Below are 23,352 nucleotides of genomic sequence, written 5' to 3'. Positions count from 1 at the left end.
CCTGCTGACTTTGGGAAGGGCACATGAAGTAGAACCGGCTCACCATCTGAATGGGACACCGCACCAGTGACAAAGAAAAAACAGCTAGAGCTGTGCTTGAAGCTTCCAGTCAAACTCATAAGTGTTAAACACACTCTCTCCTTCTTGTCCATGCAAAAGTTCGATTCACTCGTGCGGGTGCAGGAAGCACCCTTTAGAGGTGCAGGAGGAAAGACACAAATAGCACTTGAAGCTATTTAAGCCACACACTAGACACTACATCACAATTAGGATAAATTCTACGAGCTCTGTATCATAGACATTCAACTTTGTCTTCAAAGTCTCCTGTACTTATAAAGGTCCTGTCTTAGGCCCACGGAAACACAACTTTACCATGTATCTGAGCAAGATAGATATTAAGCCTGTCACATCAAAAGGGGAAAAGAAGAACAAGCCCTCAACTTTATCAAATGCTGAAATCAAATCATTGGCTGCACGACTGTAGTTGTAATCAATGACTTGCTGTAGGCAACCTTTGAAAAGGTGTATTTTAACTGGAAGCACCTAGTAAACAACATCCACAGCATACTTCGATCTATTATCTGCTTCCTTCCTACTCGAGTTTGAGAAGCCTTTGTTCCTATCTGTAAAGCAGTAAAGGACAGCTGACAACTGGAAGTGGGTTGTACATAAGTCCAACAGCTCTAAACAGGACATATAACAAAGTTACAGGGCAGTAAAATAAGGGAATTGCAGCCCTTCACAGTAACACAAGTAAAGGAAGCAAGATCCGAGGGAAGGGATAAAGGAAGAGTTCCACAAATGGAACAGTATAAATATATTAAACAGTTCAAATACAGTAAGAAAACGGTAGCAGCAGTTTAAAAACAGCAATAGTTACTATATCCTTAAGATACATTCAACACATTGTGCTTGTTGCTGTCATTCCAAAAGCACTATGTGCTGGTTTTGGAATGCCGGCAGAGATTGCAGTGAGCACAGAACATGGAGGACCAAAGACAACCTGGATCGCCTCTGTGTCCCCCCAGTCCAATTCCCATTTTTATACTGAATAGGGTGTTATGGTCTGGAATATTCCATTGGCCAGTCTGGTCAGCTCACTCTGCACCTGTACATTAGCAAAACATGCAGAACTGAAAGTGTCCTTGGTTTCTTCACAACTAAAACCATGAATGTATTATCAATACCCTTCTCATATGACACCTAAAAAACAGCTGCTAGGAAGAAAATTAATTATATCCCAGCCAAGCATAAACATTACCTGGCAACAACAATAAACATTATCAACATAATTGTTACACTAAATCCAAAACACAGCAGCTACTGGGAAGAAAACTAACTCTATCCCAGCCGAACCCAGGAAACATGTAAGTATACCCAGGCAGCAGCAGTGGTGAAGGAGAAGCAGCCTTGCCTGAGTCACTGTCACATTTGAAGCACCTCAAAGCTGATTTTACCACCCAGATGGACAGCAGGAAGAGGATGGGTGAGCTGCATCGTCCCCATGCAGGCCAAGATCAAGGATCTGTCTGCTTGACTGGCGAGGGCGGTGCAGCTGAAGCTGGTGGAGAAGACACCAGGGGTGCAGGCAGCTGCCTAGGAGCAGCAGCTACATACTGTTCAGCTACTGACTAAGGGCTAAACTACAAAAGTCCTTTTTGTTAGCTGGTGGAGACAGACAGAGCTGGTATTTTGATGCTCACATCCGTCGTGGGATCTGGCAATGCTCATCTTGCGATCTTATTCCTAAAACCTGGATCTCACATGCAGGTCTCTTGACCTTACTCTGTTTTGTGGCAAAACTGTTTTTCAGAAGGATTTGGATTCGCTAGCTCCCATTGGCAGGCAGGTGTTCAGCCACCTCCAGGGAAGCAAGACTCCACCATGTGTAATGGGACTGGAGAACAGAGCAGCGATTTTCCTGGAATAACTCCCATCTGCCATTACTCCCCCTTGCTACAAATGCAAGGATAGGGAGTGGTGACCATCTCCAAATGAGTCATAGAATCCTAGAATGCCAGCTTGGAAGGAACCCCTAGGATCATCTGGTCCAACCTTTTTAGGTGATATATAGTTTCAATGAGATGGCCCAGTACCCTATCAAGCTGAGCCTGAAGTGTCCAGTGTAGAAGAACTTACCGCTTCCCCCAGAAGATTATTCCAACGCTTAAGTGTTTTCATGGGGAAAAATTTTCTTCTGGAATCCAATCATGATCTCCCCAGGAACAACTTATATCCATTACCCCTTGTCTTCTCCACGTGACTCATTGCAAAAAGGGAGTCCTCATCAGACACCCTTTATGTACACGGTAATAAGGTCTCCCCTAAGTCTTCTCTCAAGACTGAACAAGCCCAGTTCTCTCAGCCTCACTTCATATGGTAGGTTTCCTAGTCCTCTGATCATATTAGTGACCCTTTTTTTGGCAGGAACCAAAACTGAACACGATACTCCAGGTGCAGCCTGACAAGAGCAAGGTAGAGTTCTGCCTCTTCTTTTGACAGCCCTGCTTTATCCACCTGTACTAAATGAACTTTTAGTGTTCATTTCTTCTCGTGTATGGGTGACCAATGCCAGTACCGGTTGTTTCTTGGATTTGGCTGCAATGCCTCTCGTCAGGGTCTGGGTAGCCACAGCACCCTCTTCAGCACACATCACCTCCTTCTCTACTGCCATTCCAAAGTCTTCCCCTTCTGTCCAGTCCATGATCACTTCTAAGATTCCCGATCAACTGGGGTTTCCTGTTCAAGCCCACTGTGTGATCAGTGTGACCTAATTACGCCATGTAGCATCAGCTGCAAAACGTGAAGAAGGAACCTTCCCTCTGAACATCCAGCCCAGCACTGGTAGTGAAGGTGCTAACAGGAGCCGTGCTTCTGTACCAACCCCTTCCAAAGCAGTTCAAACCCCTTCACAGGCTGCCAATATCTCTTTTTCAGACAGAGTATAGCAAGCCTCAGATCCTCTGTATCCCTGACTCTAAAGCCCCTGGGTCAGCCTCAAGTTTCCCCCTGGTGCTTTCTGCCAGAGACTCCAGGCAGGGCCATTCTCCCCAGTCATAGTGCAGACCACAATGTTTACATGTTGTCCCGCTCAACCTGGACCAAGGGTTGCTGCATGAGCAATCTCCTCTAATTTGTTCAAACACATCATTTGAAATAATCCTTCTTCCATGTCACTCGACAGAGTGCTTATAATCAGACTGTAACACGGAGTGTGCGTTCTCCAGAAACGCACAACAAGCTTGTGAAACACCAAAGGAACCACTGGGCTATAGCTGGCCCACAAGGACCCTTTTGTGTCCTCAAAATACCCTCTCCTGAGGTAGAGAGTACACCTAGAACTTACTGCTCAAATCTACTGTCAAGAAGAATTCCAAGTACTTAACTTCCCATATTTGTTTTTATTTATTTAGACTATGAACAGTTACCAACTTCTAAGGATGCCAATCAGAAAACATAATCACAGCTTTCTTCCATACTACATTTACAACAGTTGCCTACTGATACAAAGCAGATCTCTGGAGAAATTGCAGATTCCTGCTCTTTGTACAAGCACAAACGTAATTCAGAAGACATAACTCCTAATGCTAACTGCTACAATATACACATAACTGGCCTCAGCACGCACACTACGCTTTTTACAGCGTTTACCTTTGTTCAAAATTAAGTTCCAAGTCACTTGTTCTCTTTTGAGCTACTAGTAGGCTATTTAAAAACAAAATCCAAAACACCTAAGGCTTCAATCTCCTGCCAGTGGAACAAATAGCAAGACCCCCTTCAAATTCAGTGCAGTCAGGATCCAGATCTGCACCTTTTTGTGAAAAGTGAAGACAACACAGCAGTCTCAAAAATGAGACCTTCCGAGACCTACCCAGTGCTGTACAATAACGAACATACTCTGAGAATGCTTTTGCCCATTTTCCCCACAACATCAGTCAAATGTACAGGGAAAAAAAAAAGGATTTTTGGCATACATTTCAATTCATTGCAGAACAACTTTGAAATATTTTCTCTTAAAATAAAAAATAAATAAATATTGCTGGCAAATAAGAATTTGCACAACACAGACCTTCCGCAGTACATGTACATTCACATACAGCAAAATACTTATCCACAGTCATAGTGCAAAGCCGCTGTCAGCATGAAATACCAAATACCCGCATAGACACAGAAACCTTGGCGCTCTTTAAAGCCACCTAGATGTAACACAAAAAAACCCACTCCACATAATCCTATGGCATCAAGCTATAAAAGTATAATAATATGGAGGACAAATTTATAGATTTAACAATAGTGGCAAAACAACGCCTTTAACTTGAGTGCACCTTAGGTTCTTATCACGTAACCTTCAACACAGTGGTTAAGTGTTCAGTTTTTCCTATTCTTTTTATTTAATTATTTTAAAGTGATAGCGGGGAGATGTCCAGAACATCACTGACTTCACTCTGAAGGCTTACATTAGAAATTTAGTAGCACACTAACAAGTATTACTTTCAGTTAATCAATACATAGTTTTTCTTTGAGCATAGTTTTTCAGTTAAAGTATCTTCCACTGCCTTTCTGTGCCAAAACCAGGGCTTATATTCTGAGATATTAGATACCTACATGAGAATTTCCTTATCTGTCTACTTTTCTGGAAGAAGTGATTAGCAATATCACTTTCTACTCAAGCAAAAGTAGGAAACAGATAATGGGAAGTTGTTAAATTACCCTAAAAGATAAAGAATAATAGTATTTGCAAACTGCTATTCTAGCAGAAATTGGCTTACAAAGCATGACAAAAAAAAGTAATCATGATTTAGTAACCAAAAAAAAGAATCAAACAACTGTGTCAGTATCTTATCTTCATCTTTTTTCAATGTGGACAGCATGAACTCAAACCAAAACAAAAGAAGTCACTAATGGGAATTTTCATTCAAAGTTAATAAGTTTGTGAAACCTTTATTAAAAAAAGCCTTCAGACCCTTCAGGGATGTGGGACAAAAAAAAGGTTACAAAGCCTACAGTATCTAGAGTAGGCAATTTAACCAAGGAATGAACAAGTTTCTACTCCTTTGGGAGCCTTGGAAAGGCACTATGTAATTCAAAACCTAGACTGCAAATGGAACTGCATGTGTTGCCACTATAGTTTCACTGCCAAGTAAATATTTTAAGATACACACAGGAAAGGTACAATGCACCAAGAGCACCTTTAACAACAGGATACTTAAGTAGCTGAAAAATGTCATACTGAACACCTTGCCTAAACAAGAACTGCTAACCACTGAACTCTACTTTAACATTTTTTGTAATTAATAACTGCAACAAGGATACCTACATTCACACACAACAGCTATGAAGAAGCAGGCTTTTTTGTCAGTTTGGACTGATCACTTCCTTCAAACACCACAACTACATGATTTTGGGTACCTGAAATTAGGTTAAGACAAGATCTACTGGCTAAGATCAGCTGTCTTAAACCTATTAGGGCAGTATATGTGCATTGGTACAGATTAATTAGTGTTTTGGTCAAATGGATAAAAAATTATAAGTTCCATCCTTTCCTCTCGCTTCTCCGTATCCCAGTTTTCTAGCCCAGACTTTAGTGAAAAGCCTGACAGAATAATGCTGCTTCTTTATAGAATAAAAATATAGCTGTGTAACACACATACACACACACACATATTAAACTTGGTTCCTTTGTTTCACATGACGCAGTGCAGGCGGTCACTTCTTTGAACACCAGTTACAGGAGATCTAAGCAGAGCGCCAAATCAGTCCATTCTTATCAGGTTCAAGGAAATTCTCAATCAAAGCTTCAATAAGCTTCTGAAGTTCTTCTTCCAGGACCTTTCTGTCACTAGAAAGAAAACAATAACACATCAGAGATTTGATAAACACCAGACATCTATCAAAAAAAAGAAAAAAAGCAATATCTGACAGTGATGGACTAGGTCAGTTACGGTTCGTACCAGCACCAACATGTAGACACTCCAACCTGCTTGCTTTAACAAGCCATTTTTCAGTAGAGACTACTGCAATATTAATTTACATTCATTTAATTAAATTGAAGAAAAAATAATCGCCGCTAGAGGGCTCTAGTAGAAAGGACACAAGAACTAACGACAGCAAAAACAATGCAAAACTGGTCAGACAGCCTCTAAATGGATTACAAAGTAAGAAAAGCTACTAAGAGAAGAGGTAGATATCCTATATCCTTCTCTATAGCGTCCAGATGCTCATCGAGGGCATCCAATTGTGTTTTGACTAAAGTGTAATTTAGGGGGATTTAGTAATCAGGCGAAGTGTCACAGCTCACAAGAGAACACCCTAATATACTGATCTTTTCACTATCTAAACATCCAGACATTCACATCAAAAGATAACATCCATGTGCACAAACGCTAATGCATTGCAACACTCCTTTAAAAACACTTAAGTCTCATTGAAGGGAGAGGAACTCAAGTCTTTTTTTAACAGAACAGGCAAACCAGGCCTATTTACATTTGCTTTGTTCATTTGTGGAAGTGGTAATATACATATTACTGTCCTTCAGGTCACCACTTCCTTTTAAAGAAAGTGCTAAAAAAACACTGCAATAGCATTGACTTCCCTGATGCTCAGTTAAGAACAATCAATAAACAGCAACTCAAGTATTTGCAAAGCTTTCCCAAAAAACAGACTGCTTTTTGAGAGGTTCCTACAGACCACTTCATGCCTTGAACAAGGGACATTTGAAAGACTTTCAATTCAATGTTCCAGGTAATAACTGCCATTATTACTAAAATTCAAGATCAAAGTATCTGAATGTATTCAGAATGAACAACAGCAGAAGCCCAAATGAAGCCTCAAAGCATCCTCAGGTACTATATCTCACCTTTTCTTCAGCATTTACACCATGTGGTACCTTGCCCACTCCCAGGTTTAGAGAAGCATGTTCCAATGAGGTGAGAATTTCCATACCCACGTAACAAAGCACATTCATATGGCAGACAATCAGAAAGCTCTCTGAGCAAATACAAGCTTTTGGCAAGAGCTGCCATTCAGAAAATCAGGATGTAGAACTCCTACTGCTTCTCTGACCTGCTGTTATTCCATGGTCAATTCAGAACAATTTAAAAACATTCTTCAAAAGATGGGGCATAACTGCGTTAATACACTTCATATAGCAGTAAACCATCTTTTAACCATGTTTTTAAACCACGTTACACTTCAGCAACCTATGGAAAGCTGTCTAGGCATGGATCTGCATATCCCACCATGTGCACATTTCACAAGCAAAGACAATCTACCACTCACTACCCACTAACTGGCTAAACCTGACCAAAACATTCAGTGATAAAACAGCTCACTCTGAATTCAGGCCAATAAGTAGAAATAAGCACTGAATCAGAGGCCCCTTTATGTTATTTTCCATTCTCTGCTCCACAGGAATGTTGGGCCATGAGTCTTGAAGGAGGTGTACTCACGTAGTACAGGTTAGGAATCCAGTTTAAGAGCTTGCTTCTCTCCATAAACTAGACTGAGAACCTAGGCTCCTCCTCATTTGCACTCCTGATTTGAATGGCGTAAACATACCCTAGATGTTTTTCCCCTCTTTTAAACTGGAACAGGCTCAATCTAGGTGGCTGTCAAAAGGGGAGAGACCTCTATAGTTACCACCTAGTAGCTCAGAACAACACAGCAAACTCCCAAGCACAACAGGAATCCAGCTGGGTTTAAGCACACTTGCCAGCAGTAGCACAACTTCATCACTTCTACTGTAGTAGATGCTGAAAATTCAGTTATTTACAGAAAGGATCCCTAACAAGCAAGAATGTGCATCACTGGCCAGTTTAAAAGACTGGAACAGTCAGCTGAGGCTCAGGTCTCCAAGAAGGCAGCAGAGGAGATCCCCACCAGGTAACGACTCGATACCTGCATACTGACCTCTCGGCCCAAAGGCACCTGGCAGTGTGTGCATGCAGATCATCTACTGACCTCTGTTCAGGCAGCGCGCACATCTCTGCGTAGTACTTGATTTTTGGCTCTGTTCCACTTGTCCGAAGGGTGGCAACACAACCATTTTGCAATGTAAAAGTGATCATCTGGCTGCTTTTACTCACTGGCAGCACCTACATAAATAACAATATTTAATTACAGAACACCTCAGCTAACAAAAAGTTATGGCATTTGGGTTTGGTTGGGTTTTTTTGGGGGGGGGAGGGGGGGAGTTCATACAACATTCAGTACATAAAGCCAAATAAAAACGCTAAAATCCCTTGCAATACACATGCACCAGTCAACGCAGACTAGAACAAGCAATTTCAGCTTAACAGGCAGGTCTATCCCCTAAATCAGACTCCGTATTTCAGGATAACAGGATTGCCTCTTGCTCCTATTCAAATTCCACCATCTGGAAGCCTACTAGACAATTTAAGAGTTGCAGGAGCATCAAGCTCACTTCAACTAATGAAGTTCATTGATTGCTATACCAAAATAGTCAAAACAGTCAAGTCATTACACATTTAAGCAGTTTTCTTCCCAGAAAGTGTTGTTAAGCAGTAATAAGAGATGATGATAATTATGCTGCCATCTTAGTTGACATAGTACATCTTCCTGCACAGCTCTTGATGTATTTAACTTTCAGTCTCTTCAAAAATAGAACCCCTTCTGCAAAAATATTTTGTAACTCACCGATTTCTTATTCAGCTGGCTGCTATCATAGCCAGTGGTAATATCTCGTACATGCAATATACTGTAAATACCACAAAAGCTTGGGTACGACTGTGGACCATCAAAGTTCCGAAGCTTCTCAAATATCCTTTTGATAGTAGGAGGATCGTAGCACAAGAAATAAGAAGTCTTTGATATGTGATATCCATACCTACAAGCAGATTAACATTTTCAGTTACAAGATTCAGAAGTTTTCTGCACATTTGGTATCTAAAGAAAGCTTGTTTGAAAAAGCAACAACAGAAAGAAAGCAGTTCTCACAGCCGTGGAAACATATGAGCAGACAAATGTTTGGACTCTGAAGCAGATTTCACTGCATTACTCAGATCATCCTAAGCTACTTTTAAACTGCAAAGGCTTCAGTTGCAAAGAAATAAAAGCCAACCATTTGGCTAAGTGCAGCCTTGGTAGCCCTCAGGAAATTCATGTGGTATCATTCCCACACCATCAAAAACTGTCTGCTGTAGCCATGTGAGCAGCCACAATAACAGATTATTTCAACACCCTCCGAGGAAGGTGTTGAATGATTTCATCCAAGTTAAAACTACTGTCTCCACTAGGAAAAGCAAATACATTTGCACACCGAAATTTAAGTTGTTCTTCACTATATTCCACTCACTCCTCAATCTACAGGTCTGCACAGTTTAAAAAAATTAAACTACTGGAAAAATTAATCTTTCCGTTATCTTCTCCAACAGCTTTTTTAGACCAGCTCTACAGGTTTCTTTCTGCTACAGCTTACATATGACAGAGGAAACACCCAAGCGCCACAGAAAGACAAATGCTGACCATTGTTTCTGCTTTCCTGTTCCAAGTTCAAGTGCCACAGTCTGTCTGTTGGGCCAGCATAAAAAGGAATAGCATTTATGATTTTCTGTAACCATGCAGCCAATTCTTTTAAAGCACAGGAACTTCAGCTGATGAGCTGGCCTTATCACAGGATTTTTAATTCTGACATAAGAACGCTTCTCATTTTATTCCTGTGAATTGTGTCCACAGCTATTGAACACAGGCCATTCCTTTACTCTCTCTTCTATCACAAATCTCTGCAAGAGCAGCACGTGTTCTTCCAACAATCCCCAGATTGCGTTTAAGTGACAAGAGGTACACAGAAAACACCCATCAGAAGATAAAAATAGTAACATAGCATGAATCAAATACAAAAGAAAAGGCTGCCCTGACGATCCATATGCAAAATTCTATTCTTGCACAATTTATTGCAGAAAAATGACAGAAAAGGCTTCTTCGGTCCTTTGGGAGCTATAGTACTCAACTAGTATCTGTAACACTGAAGTCCATCACAGAATCAGAAAAAACAATTCACAATGAGGAAATATCTGACAAAGGCATTAAAAATATTTACTAGATTATTCTCAGCTCCACAATAGTTAAGCAGAACACACTTGTGAAAAATACAGCTTACGTTTCGTATATCTCGATAAGTTTCTGTGCCAGTGTTAGGTTCTTGCCATCCAGGTAGGTTGCCATTTCAGCTATGACCACAGCTGCACTTACACCATCTTTATCCAATACTGATGTGCCACACATGAAGCCTAAAAACAAAACAAAAAACAAACAAACAAAAAGATTGTGAAATATTAAGCTGATGTTATTACACGGATTTACTTGACTGAAGTCTTAACCTTTTTCCTGTAGAAGAAAATTGGCTAATATATGTCAGGTGTTTTATTACTGGATATGCATTCCCCTTTCCTAAAAAAATCTACTTAACTTATGGGTTATAAGGCTACATTATAATCAATTAATTCCAGACTGATAACGCTTGCTCTCTGAGGGGATCTCTCATAGTATAGCACTGAACATAATGATTTGCTTGTTTTGTGCAAGCACAGTGATACCATAGAATCTTCATAGAATCACAGAATCATCAAATAGTTCGGGTTAGAAGGGACCTTAAAGACCATCTAGTTCCACTCCTCCTGTCATGGGCAGGGTCATCCCACTAGATCAGGCTGCCCAAGGCCCCATCCAAACTGTCCTTGAACACCTCCAGGGATGGGGCATCCGCAACTTTCCTTGGCAACCTGTGCCAGTGCCTCACCACTCTCATGGTGAAGAAATGCAGGTACAGGCTTGGTAATCCATAACTAGGGCTTTACAGGGCTGCCAGGCTGCCTTCCTGCTGAAGGGATGCAAGAGCACAATTGTAATTCCTTATGGTTAAAAGCTTCTTGAATTTGATGAGTGAAAGTGGCGTGGATACATATCCTCTTCAGTGTGTGCTTCATTTTCAAGTGTCATAATAGTATGTGAATATGCTGTCCCAGAAAGCTGCCCTGTATTCTAGGACGTGGAGAATTTCAATATCCAAAAGACTCACCAGTTCTCTAGAGGTGAGCAGTGTCAGCAAAGTTACCAAAATAAATACACATCATTCAAAGTAAGGTCAGCAAGAATATTCACACGCTTCCATAAGGTATTCAGTGCTACTCCTGCACATGGCTGAATTCCTCACATATTGTTCTGACACATGAAATATTCCTATTTTTTCCAGAGGGCATGGTGTATGGCTCCTGGAGGAGCTGCAGTATGGGTGTGATGGATAACATGACCTAAGCAAGCCACTCTCCACATCCACATAGCCATTGATAGTGAGTCCCTATTAAAAGAGTCTGTAAAATCTTGAATTGCTTAAGAACAGACCCTACGCTTAATCTCAGCTAAAAGGCCTCAAAGCAACAGTTGTTTGAATCTGGTATCTCGGGAGTTTCAATCTGTAGCAGACTGAAACTGTTTGCATCAGGAAACCGCACAAGCATAATATCAGAATCCAAGACTCATGTATCATTAATTATGGTAGTTGGCAAGTTGATTTGATGCGTGCAAAACACCACTATTGGTTACTACAACAACAAAGAACAAAAAGTACTTCTGAATTTCTTTTCATAACTAAGACCACTCCTTTTTAGGCTCATTCCTTCCCCACAGTTCAACATTTTAAAGGTATAGATAATATACACACCAATAGACTCTTCAAATGCAAAGAGAACTTCTTTTCCATTATCTAGGAGATCTTTTACTCTACTTCCAATCCATTTAAAACCAGGGAGTGTTTCCTGAAACAGAAAACTGCATTAAAAATACATTTTCTATTAAGTTTCAAGTCAAAGAAGGAAGCGTAGCCACTATTCCCTTGACCTCCAAGATGCTCCCTTGAATGAGACTCTTCTGTACGAGACTTCAAAGTTCAGAAGATAATGGGAGCCTTAGACTAAAAAAATTATTATCCATTCCGAATTTTAGGGTCAATGGGAAAGACTGCTACACCATCAAAACACTAAAGCTTAAGCACATTTTTCTTATTTCCTTGAAATAATTTCCCTGAATTTAAATCTAATTAATTGACTGACAGAATAGAGACCGTAAAGACAAACATCAGCCAAGCTGTATCTTCAGTATAGAGTATGAGCCTAAGGCTAAGAGTCACTGGATAGCATTTTACTAGCAAATACTCAAGTAGGACAGGAATATCAAGGAGTGAATGCGCTAGAAACTGCAGTTAGATCAGATCAGATAAGATCATCCATGGTGCTTTTCAGATGAGACAAGTATAAAGTTAATCAAAAGGAAAAGTTATAGAAATATAAACAACAATTTTGGGTGACATGAGGGAAAAGCACTGCCTGTGTTCTGTAAATCATGCAAAAGCAGAGAAAAGCTGAGAAGCTTTCCTTCCTGGAGAGAAGGAAGGTACAAAGACAGGAAGATTTTACAGAGGAGAATTCCTAGCTATTTACCAGCCAAATGTGCTCCTTTCCAGAAAAAAAATATGAACGGTATTCAGTGATATAATGAAATTCACTGCAAGGCCGTGATATTTAACTCAATTAAGCATATTCAGACTGTCACTCAAAACGGTTTTCAGAGTGCTTTTAATTTTAGCTTTTAATTTCTCATAGTTTGGCACAATATATTTTCCTATCATTCATGGATTTAATTAAAACATGTATCGAACAAGATCTGGATCTTTTTGTTTGTGTTAAGCTTTAGGTGACATGCATCTCTTATGTTGCATCCAACTGGCAAATTTTAGTACCTGCATTCAAATTAACTGTGAGTCTGCAGGGGCACCCCCTGTTTTCTTTTTTAGCAAGTTCTTAATGAAGCTACATTAATGATTTGAACATACAAGTTCCTCTGTCACAATTCTGAACTAAAATCGAATTTAAACCCTACCAGAGATCTGGGCAACTGAAGGAAGACTGTGCAACCTCCATTTGCTACAAAACCATCAAAAAGCACTTGATTTTTTTAGTAAATGCTCCAAGCTGCACATACTTTCATTCTCTCACACAGAAGAATTTATGTCCAGGGAAATAACCAAGACAATGGCACTTCTATTACACGTAAACTATGTTTTAATTTCTGTAGATTTGCCAAAGTTGAACTCTCAGCCTACATTCACTATAACACGCAGTGAGAAACACTGGAGATCCTGAAATCAGGCTTGTGTAGGTAAAACAGCATTTTCTGCAAGTTGGAACACATCAAAAACTCCCAGAAAGAGACTGGAAGTTACCTGTCCATTTTTCATTTCGTAAAGTCATAAGCAAGGGGAACACTAAATGGAGAATGTTGCAATCAGATTTTACTCTGCCAAGATGACATCATAAAAGTCACACTTACTTCAAAGTGAAATCCCTCTTTAAGTGCAATTGCCCTCAAAATTTTTGAGGAGACTGTGGTTGCTAACATGTAAATGTTCTTCACATCAGCATCTTCAGAGCAGTTTTCCTTCCAGCAAGAAAACATCCACCACCCAAACAAAGCTGCTAGCTCATTGCCAGTGAACACCTTCCAGCAGCCACTGAAGACAGGACAGAAAATAAGAACTTTTTCAGGTTCCTAGGAGCAGCTCCTCAGGGGGAGATGTTCTCTGTAGTCACTGGAAGAATAAGAATCTGAGCACACCACTGACAAGCTGCGCTATACAAAGCCACTGTACTAACAGGACTCCACGTTTATCACATCTCAATGATTTACAAACCTGGTGCAGGCTGTTAGCAAGCAAAGATGCCAATTAAGTATCCTTGCTGTCAGCTCTAAAACAGTCTAGACCTTTTTAATTTATCAAACATAAGTATAACAGCCTATACAGTCTATACACTGCAGCCAGGCAACGCCTGTGCAACCACACATTATAGACAGTTACTTACACAATGATCAGAAATTTTGCCTGTTAATGGAAGAAAAATAATTTCTATTCAGTATGAAGCGGGGGGGGGGGGGGGGGGGGGGCAGGAAACACACAGACCAAAAAAAAAAAAATCTCAAAATCCCACAACAGCTCGCTGTCTCAGGGCAGAATTTGTTTGCCTAACAGAAGTGAAAAAAACAGTAATCACAAAGTTTTACTTTTAGTAGCCACTCAACTTCGCAGTTAAGTTTCGTTCGGCCATTTACTGTAACAGTGGTAAGTATTTAATCTTTTCTGAGTTATTAACTGATTTTATTGAAGATACATTCTCTCAGTTTGAGCTACAGCAAAAGATGAAGCTAGCTATTTGGGTATTTTTCTTGCTGAGTCATAACAGGAAGGAGTGGGCTGAAGGTGTGTGCCTGTCTACCACGTGGGGACATCCTGCAATTTCCACTACCTCTTCTGCAGAATGAGATAAAGTAAAAAGTCCCATCACTTACTTCTCCTGCTGTTCTGCCACTGCTAGTCTATCTGCATCTGGATCAGTGGCCACTACTACTTTAGCATTTTCTTTCTCTGCAAGCCTCAGTGACAACTCCTGGTAGGAGGAAAGGGAGCAGGGAAAAAAAATGAACACAAAAATCAAATAAACCCACAGTCTTACTTTACATTATATATAACATGCAGTTAAAGAAAATCCCATATGGATTGTCCACTGCGTTAAAACTGCTAAAAGCCAAGTACTCCCTGTTCTCTTCCCCAGCCAGGTATTCCTTTTCCTTCCTGTTTTTCACCTCAGCATTGTATCCAAGCAGAGAAAAATCCATATAAATACATAACTACAATGAAGTAGAAAAAAAAATACCAGCACAGATTCTCCTTCCTCAGGATTTGGGCATTTGACAGTAGAGAAGTCTGGATCTGGATCTCTCTGTTCAGGTACTGGAATCGGGGGCTGAAAGCCAAATGCTTTGAAAGCCAACTGCACGTAGTCATGTCCAACTCCATGAAATGAGGTATGAACAAACTTCAAATTTGTTCGCACATTCAGCTCCCTAATTAGGAAAAAACCCAAGAATTTCAGTGATATTTTAGTTATTTAACAAGACTGCTTTCATGTGAGAAAGCAAATGAAAACACAGCTATGCTTTGTACTGCCGATTTCTGCATTAATTTCAAAGAAGGAATGAGTGAAAAGTGTTCATTTGGTCTTTCACTAGAAATCACTCCTTTAAAGCTGCTTCTCCTGGAAAATTAGATATTTACCTTCTGCTGAATCAGCTGTCATTCTCTTAGTAATGAACTTAATTTCTGCATCAAACCCAAGCTCTTCCACCACCGTGAAGATCTTACTTTGGCTCTACTCGACCTACATTATTCATCCTCCTCCTTTTATTCTGGCCTTCTACCCCACCTAACTTGAACTTAATCCTCTCACCTCTACCCCATGCATGCACACCTCACCTTTAGTCTAAATTTCTGCATTTTACTGAGAACTCTTTGAGCATGTTAATTTGCATTAAATGGTTCAAATCGGGGTGCTTTACTGTAGCCTGGTGTCCAAAGGCAGGCTGCTTTATTGCCAAGAATTATCATTTAGTCCTAGCAATAGCAACTATTGAATTTAATGAGGGATTAGAGAAAGGGTGAGGCGAGACAGAATGGGGAGATGACTGAAAGCTGTTCCTACCATGAAGGGCACAGAACAATGGCCTCAAGCAGATAGTGACGTCTGCAGCAGAGTGGAGCACCCAGCTACTCTGAACCATGTAGATGGAAGTCAAGTCACTCGTTTGTGACAAAAATCAGTACAGGTAGGCTCAAAACTATTAAAATTTTGGAAGAGATTTCAGGCCCTATACCCCAAACGAAAGCGTTTATGTATGGCAGCTCCCCATGCTGTGTTACTGAAGTCTACCTGTCAAAAGTCAATTTTGCACACGTTACTCAGAGCTTACTTAAAAACATAATTTAAATACATATTGGTTTATACAATACCTATGATAGCAGATCTTTTTCAAATCCTCCATGTAACAGTCACAAATTTGCTTCAGAGGATCCCGTCTAAGGGGACTTGTGTCTACTAGATTCTCATTCCAAGAGCCATTCCATGGTTCCACACACTCTTCTATACATTTTATGATTTCCTTATCATGAGGAGAGGTGATCTGTGCTCCATTTTCCCAATAAACCTCGTATAAGTTTAAGGAAAACAAGATACAGTTTATTTACAGAGATCAGCAGCTTCATAAGTTCTTTTCTATAGCATTCAGCATACTTTTTGCTTCTTGAAGTCACACAAAGGGCAAGCATCAGACTGACTTGATTCTCAAAAATCATTTGGAATCATACAGTTTAGAATTTTAGTTCTGTGAAGACAGCTACTCAGCAACATGACCTATATTCAGAAAAGCTGGTATTCAACTATTATGACTGAAACTACCAAAATGTGAGAAAAACTGGACACCTACATTCAAGAGTGTTGTGCAAACTCTTACAAAAGAAAAACACAACCTTCTACATAGTTTGGCTTTTTTTTTTTTTGCCAAAGCAGCGTGACTTGTTTTTTTAAATTAAAGCAAAACAGATAAGCAGCGTGCCAAGGTACATGTTTTTCCTTCACTGAACTACTATAATATTTCAACTGGAAACACTATCAAACCCTGAACTACAAAAAGTCTTTGTTAAAGAATTATTTAGATGCCAGTTTTCCCACAGTTGGTTTCCAATAGCATGGTTTAGTTCACAGTGCAGACTTTCTACTCAAACTGATCTATTTCTTTTCCTGTCTGCTGTTTATCACAAAACCTATAGGTATCTTGAAAATTACAGGTGTGTCAAGTTTGGCTAGAATTGTCCAAAAGCTTCAGAAGCTGCCAAATTACAAGGGAAACAGTCAAAGACAAGACAATTACTGTGAAAAACCAGAAAAAACAATATCCTGGCAAAAGTAAAATGCTTTGTATCAGAAGACAAAAAACATAAGAGCTTTCTGATAAATGAAGCACACAAAAAAATGGATGTGGCTTATTTTCTTATTCACTGGTGTAGTTAAGCAGAAGTAAAGGCTGGTGAAGTATTTTGCAACTTGTTCCACAGAGGACAAGTGCAGTACAAGCACCTGCAAGAGTTCCCTGTGTGGAGTAAGACTGTTTTTTCTATCACTGCCATTACTCACTCTCCAGTTACTAAGCCTCTAGAACGCTAAGTTTAGTTTTAGTTCAGATTATTGTGAATTTTAGAGTATATTTTAGATTCTTAGAACATTATGAAAGGAAATACTGTGTTACAATACTGCGTAAGTGGCATTTCCTATTCTAGATGGCTATCCTGTTCCAAGCTTTTGAAATGAAGCCACCCACCTCTTTCCCAATGCCCAAAACCACAGCCTTACAAGCAGCAATACATTACTATAAAGTTTTATTCATCAACTATTAAGCTACCACCATCTTCAGCACAGCTATCTGCTGTATTGACTAATTTACTTAAATTCTAGCTTAGTTTTAAGTTCATTTTTAAGTGTAAGAAGTTACATAATTCATTTCTCAAGCATTTCTTCAGCTGTTTATTAGACCCTATGGAACGCCAGAACAGATCTGTGTTCAAGATATACAAAAGCAGTGTGGAAAGTGTATAAATTCAGGTTACAGAATGATCAATTACTTGAAATCATTTTTCCTTCTAATATATATACGTGCGCTCCAGACGATGCCAAATGCCAAAAGCACCCAGGTAGTACAGGAAAGCAGCCAGCTATAACATGCTATGAACATTTTCACGCCATACCTTGTATCCATTGTCCTCTTTCCGATTGTGGGATGCTGTGATCATCACACCAGCCACAGCTTTGAGCTGCTGAACAGCATAGGGCTAAAAAGAAAACCCAGAAATGTCCATTCGCATGAGAGTTCTGCAGCTTGCACAAAACCATCATGTCATTAGGACAATTATACAATAGGACACTATAGGAGAAGCGGCTCTTAACAGTCCACCATTTTGTTTGAAAACTGTATACATGAATGCTCATCATTCTGTTTTCTGTAGCAGGTAACAGAGAGAAACCTCGCTCCGCGCTGTTGCATAGGAACACCATCCTATTTCCCAACTACCTAAACATAATTGTTAACTGGCCAACTAAAGAAAGGCTACACTCAGATTACACTAGCATTGGAGAAAGAGAAAAAAGCTTGAAACAGAATGCAGCAATTCACCAAAAGGCTTGTTGAAATAGAAGTTTTGGGTATTTCCAGTTAAAAGCATCCAGTTCTTTCAGTACTCCCCTCAAAACAAGATCCACCGCATACAAAGCACACTAGCAAAGCTTGCAGACTAGAAAACAAGGATTTAAAACCCTGCAAGAAAAAAGCTTCTGTGAGTAGAATATAAAGCTCTATTTTTTGAGATATTAAAAGTAGAGACAACCCTTCCTTTCTCCCACTCCATGCAGCGTAAGCCTTCTATACAAAAACATAGTCTTCTATATACATGTATATATTCACACATCCATAAATATCAGCTTTGATACTTAATGGTACCAAGATATTTAAGCACAGAAGAAGAGCAGAATGCTTCACCTGTAACTAATACAGCAATGCCTGGACTGCAGTATTGATTGCCCTTGCAGAGCAATCTAGGGTGAAATGTGATTCTATTAACTACCCGCACACAGAAAAATTCAGAGACATTCTTGTTACAGCCTCCTTGAAGAGCAAAGTGTACCAAGTAGCCCCCATTTTTCTGTTAAAATAACAGAATTTAAGAAGAAAATTGCTAGTTCATATTTTTAGTAGATTTTCCAATTCTCCTTTAACTGCATGGTTCAACAATATAACAGAGAAGATGACTCACCACAAACGGTGTAGGGACATACGTGGAAAAGAAGTACACAGGTACATCTTTAGCAAGCAGGACTGCTGCAGTGAGCTTTGCAAGCCTATAAACATAAAAAAGAAAACAGTCAACCCAACTCCCACGACAATCCAAAAGCCACATGGCATTACTGTACTTTAATGTACTGCACCTTCACTTCACTTTAACCCTGAGCCTTTTTTCCTGTCTTTACACTAAAAATAGGATCCTACAGTTTCCACAGTAAATGTAATACCATTTCAAGGTTACAGAATTCAAGACAGTGCTTTTATTTATGGCTTAAAAGGCATAAAGCACTTCAGTTAATTATGTAAATAAATCAGTGATAACAAAAACAAAGATACAGAACCTACTGGTGTGACACCTGTCCTTCATTCAAGGACAGAACTAATCTCCCAGAAAGTTTTAAATGTCAGATTTCTGCAACAGCAGGCTTGGAAAAGAATTCAGTATCCCATACAGAAAAAACTTATTTGCCAGCCTTGTTCAGCAGCTTCAGACAATATCCATGAAACAGAATTATTCCTAGAATATACTTCTGCAAACCATCACACTCCTACTTCAGAAAGTTTGGAAATAGTAACAGCACCTGTGTTTTTAAACCTTGCCTTTATAATAAACTTCTCCTTCCGAGCAGCAGGGATACTCATTCTCCTTCAGGTAACTGTTTGATAAGAAACTCTTCTTTTCAAGTCAGGTACACACAGCTCAGCAGTAAGTCTCAGAGTCAAAACAGATGAGAGATTAAATAGTCTAAATTAGCTTTGCTCAATTGTTCTTACAGACAAGCTTTAATACTTGCTCCCTTATCTCCCATGATGAATATAGTGCGGTCTAAGTTTCAGTTACTCAGCATTTTACTGCGGCACCCATCAAATCTAGCCTGAAACCACTTAGAAGAGTTTGAGAGCTCAGCTTGTAATTGAAGCTACTGAAATTCTGCTTGTGTACCACAACAGTTTACACCAACTCAGTTCTGGGATACAGCCCAAAGGTGTGTGCCATCTCCCTTGGCACTGGAACTGATGCGAAGAAAGGGGCGCTCCTGCTCACACAGTGCTGGACAAGCACACCAAGTCAATTGAAAATAACCACTTGGGAAAGTTTAATTAGATTTTAGCATTACTGTAACTGTGTGTCAGCCCAAGGGGACAAAAGAAACACAGTAGAGAACAGATTTGCTTCACAATTGCACTGACATCAAGTCTGCACTCCAAGCTTTCTGTGGCTGAAAAGGAATGTTTTTCTTATACTTCCACATTCTTAAGCTGTGCACAACCCAGACAACTGGGGTAAAAGCCTTGCAAGTACAACACAACAGGTGAGTTCAAAACCCTTAAGCCAAAGCCTGGCAGATAATACGCCACACATATACAGATAAGACAGGAAGATGTGGCAAGGTTAACATAGTTAACTACTTTAACTTAAAAATAATTAGCTACAGAGTCAGCTTTTTTTGTAAGGCACACCATTACAACATGTTTTGCTCCCCAAATGAAAAGGGTTTAAGACTCCTAAAGAATTGCTTTCTGAATTCTATTACTGATCCTCTCTCCTCTTCTCCTGCAAAGAGCACAATTTGTCCTCCTTGGAAACTTACATTTTAATCATTCCAGGTAAGAAATTTCAAGTGTGGAAATGCACTGAGATCACAGAGTAGTATTAGGGTACCAAAATATTGGGTTACAGTAGGCTGCAGGTAGAATTAGTCTTCCCCAAGCAAGATTAAATTAGATGTGTAATACAAAAAATTACATGTTGTTAACAGAGCACCAATATTTAGTGATTTCAAACGAGACATTAGTATTCTGAATTTACCGTCACATTCAAATTTCTCTCCAGGCATATCAATTTCTTAATATCTGTCTAACGTTCTTGAGCATTTAGACTGTAAAATCTTTGGTGAAGTGCCTAGCCTTACATTACACATTTGCTGGCAACTGGTACTATAAAGGCTTTAGTCCAGGCCTCTCTTCATTACTACTGAAATAGACTAAGTGAAGAGAGTGCACACAGTTCATAACAAAAATATTCTGATAGAATGGGATGCATTCAAAGCCACAATTTAATTTCTAGTCTTGAAATGTAATCAATACTCATACTTCTTACTGCTGCAGTTGCTGGTCACCTGACCTCGTGTGTCATATCCAACAACAAAGCCTCTCTGCTTAAAGTCTGAAAAACACCTCTCAAGATACTTGTAGATCCCCTAGAAAGAAAAAAAAAAGAAAAAGTAGGAAAGATTTAGCTCTCATACAGCACGCAAGCATTAAAAATTATATTTTTCACAAAGGATAAAGTAAATAGAAAAAATACAGCTCAGCAAAAACATCTCCAATGATACCCACAAAAGCAGCATATTTATTTTTTTGTCAAAGTATTCACTGAAAGAAATAAATCAGACAAACAGATGTGGGAAATAAAAGTGGTACAATAAGGGTCCAAACAGCATAAACAAAGCTCAAGCCAGCAAAATCATCTACCACATACTTGTTTTACATACTGTGCTTTTACATATTCAAACTAGCTTCTTGGATACCCAAGTTAGTCACTATCCTTGTGTTCACCATGCAAGTCAGACACCCTTTCAGCACCGCTTCCCAAGTTAGTTCTAAATCTGCATTAGAGGATGCTCTGTTCTCACCACTTTTTCAAACAAAAGTTTATTACTAGTGACCTGCTGCAGGTGAACAGATTGAAGTTCTCCACTCATATACTATGCAGATAGAAAAGCACAAATACAAACTGTTTTATATACATCGAGGCAGAACATTTCCAATGGCAGAATATCAGAGAAGACCACCATGCAGTGAAAAGAAAGGGGAGTAGATTAAGTACATTTTTAGAACACATCGGGGTGAGAAGAAATATGTGCTGAAAAATACACAGAAGAAAAACAGACAGCCTCTGTTAGTCACACCTTTTCAAAAGAGGAGATGGGTGCTCTGAAATACTGCATTACATGGTGTTCCAGCTTCACCATCCCCGTGGCTTTCACACCCATTCACTTCCCATATAGAATCTCTCTGGAATTCCATCACAGAAACAATACGGAATGGATCAGCAGTTTTAGACAATAAGGTAGAAGGACTATTGCTGGCAGAAGTGTCCAGAGGCTAGAGTTCACTCCAACCAGAAAGCAGCCCTCCCTAACACAAACATCACTGAACCTACCTTGGCCAAGTTTAACTTTAAAAGGCAGCCCTTTACAGGGTACAAGCTTTCTCTTGAAAGAAGGGGCAGAGAGGTTGTAATAGAATTAGAATCCTCCCATAAAGTACAATTCTCTGTAGTGTCCTTATCTGGAACTGACTCTGTATCACCAATAAACAATCTCTCAATCGAAAGCAAGTCTGACTTCTACCCATGAAGTTCAGTTGAGCTGCAATTTGTAAACATTCTTCCCTTTTTCCACCAAAGAGTGTGCTTCAAAGCACTAACAAGTGAATATTTGCACATCTTTGGAGAACCATTTCAGCTGCAGATGTAGTTTTTCTACAGAGGGATTCACAGAGAGAGGAAGACTTTACAATAAATCAAATTCTTTGAATATTGATGGAACTGGAAGCTGTGCCATTGCATGATCGTCAGCTGAAGTCACCTCCACACCAAACCAAAATGCGCTGTTACATAAACATGCTTACACCTCCCTGAGAGCTCCAAGAACTTCCATTCACAGTTGGTAAAGAGATACAAGACAGATCAACAGCAAATTTCTAAGCAGATCACTCATTTAGGCTAGCTGTATCTTGAGGTCAGAGGACACTGCAGAGTTACGTGTGTTAGCTCCTCAAACATCAAGAAGCTGCACAAAAAAGGACAAGACTTACAGAAGAAACAGGACCATCTCAGACAAATTGGTACTAGTTGGGAGCAGAAAATAAACTAGTTAGAAGCAGCATGAAATAACGCAAGTTCAACTAGAACAACAAAATACTCCTATCCACATAAATTCAACACATTACAGCCATAAAAATTCTTTACAAACCCAAGTGTTACACATGATTTCATACCTACTGCTCAGGAGCTTTCACTCAACAGCAGAGGAATCCCTTGATCATTCTGGCAACCCTGGCATCTCTAGGATCCCACACATCAAATTTCTTCCTGACGCTTTACTTGCAAATGACAACCATTATAGACAGTTAGGTTTTTTGGCTTCAACGCCAGCTTTCTAGCCCCTCCAATCCTCAAACACAGAAGAGCCAATTTATTTTTCCTGCAAAATAAGGGCCCATACTTATCTTTTTAGTAGACTGCATCTTCTGTACTTTTTCCCCTACACCTTATCCATGCTTTTTTGGCAGCTATGGGGTGCCACCACAATCTAACACCATTCTTCTGAAGGGCAAGACAAGACTTCTCCTAGGACATCCTTTTACATCAGTTTCACTGTTTGACAGAGATCAGAGATTTTATAAGAATAAAAACAGCAGTGTCTTTACTTTCAGCCATGGAGTTCTGGTTAATTAAAACAGCACAATCCGCAGTACAACAACAAAATACCTTAAACTTAGCCAAAGAAAGCTGAAATTAGTCCAGTTTACTATCCAAATACCTCAAAGCTGCAGGAAACAAAAATAAACATGACTGAGAGGAAGTGAATGCAGCCTCTGATTATCTGAACC

At 39.6% G+C, this 23,352-nt stretch overlaps 1 protein-coding gene across 1 annotated transcript in view; it reads right to left on the bottom strand.

Moving 5' to 3' along the window:
• Positions 1 to 2,938: 2,938 nt before the first annotated feature.
• PGM2L1 (phosphoglucomutase 2 like 1) overlaps positions 2,939 to 23,352 on the bottom strand; it is a 40,328-nt gene continuing 19,914 nt past the window's right edge. Inside the window, exons 3-14 of the mRNA XM_069883340.1 lie at positions 20,827 to 20,933; positions 18,704 to 18,788; positions 17,642 to 17,725; positions 15,854 to 16,047; positions 14,721 to 14,910; positions 14,356 to 14,453; positions 13,342 to 13,522; positions 11,678 to 11,771; positions 10,118 to 10,247; positions 8,656 to 8,845; positions 7,960 to 8,093; positions 2,939 to 5,839 (exon numbers count right to left, since the gene is read on the bottom strand). Of these exons, the coding sequence (XP_069739441.1) occupies positions 5,737 to 5,839; positions 7,960 to 8,093; positions 8,656 to 8,845; positions 10,118 to 10,247; positions 11,678 to 11,771; positions 13,342 to 13,522; positions 14,356 to 14,453; positions 14,721 to 14,910; positions 15,854 to 16,047; positions 17,642 to 17,725; positions 18,704 to 18,788; positions 20,827 to 20,933 (1,590 nt within the window). The 3' untranslated portion in view covers positions 2,939 to 5,736. The remainder of the gene's footprint in view (positions 5,840 to 7,959; positions 8,094 to 8,655; positions 8,846 to 10,117; positions 10,248 to 11,677; positions 11,772 to 13,341; positions 13,523 to 14,355; positions 14,454 to 14,720; positions 14,911 to 15,853; positions 16,048 to 17,641; positions 17,726 to 18,703; positions 18,789 to 20,826; positions 20,934 to 23,352) is intronic.

The sequence above is a fragment of the Phaenicophaeus curvirostris genome, chromosome 1 (assembly GCF_032191515.1).
Source record: "Phaenicophaeus curvirostris isolate KB17595 chromosome 1, BPBGC_Pcur_1.0, whole genome shotgun sequence".
In the NCBI taxonomy this organism is placed as follows: Eukaryota; Metazoa; Chordata; class Aves; order Cuculiformes; family Cuculidae; genus Phaenicophaeus; species Phaenicophaeus curvirostris.
Note: the sequence above shows the minus strand (reverse complement) of the source record. Positions and strands in the feature narration are given on the sequence as shown.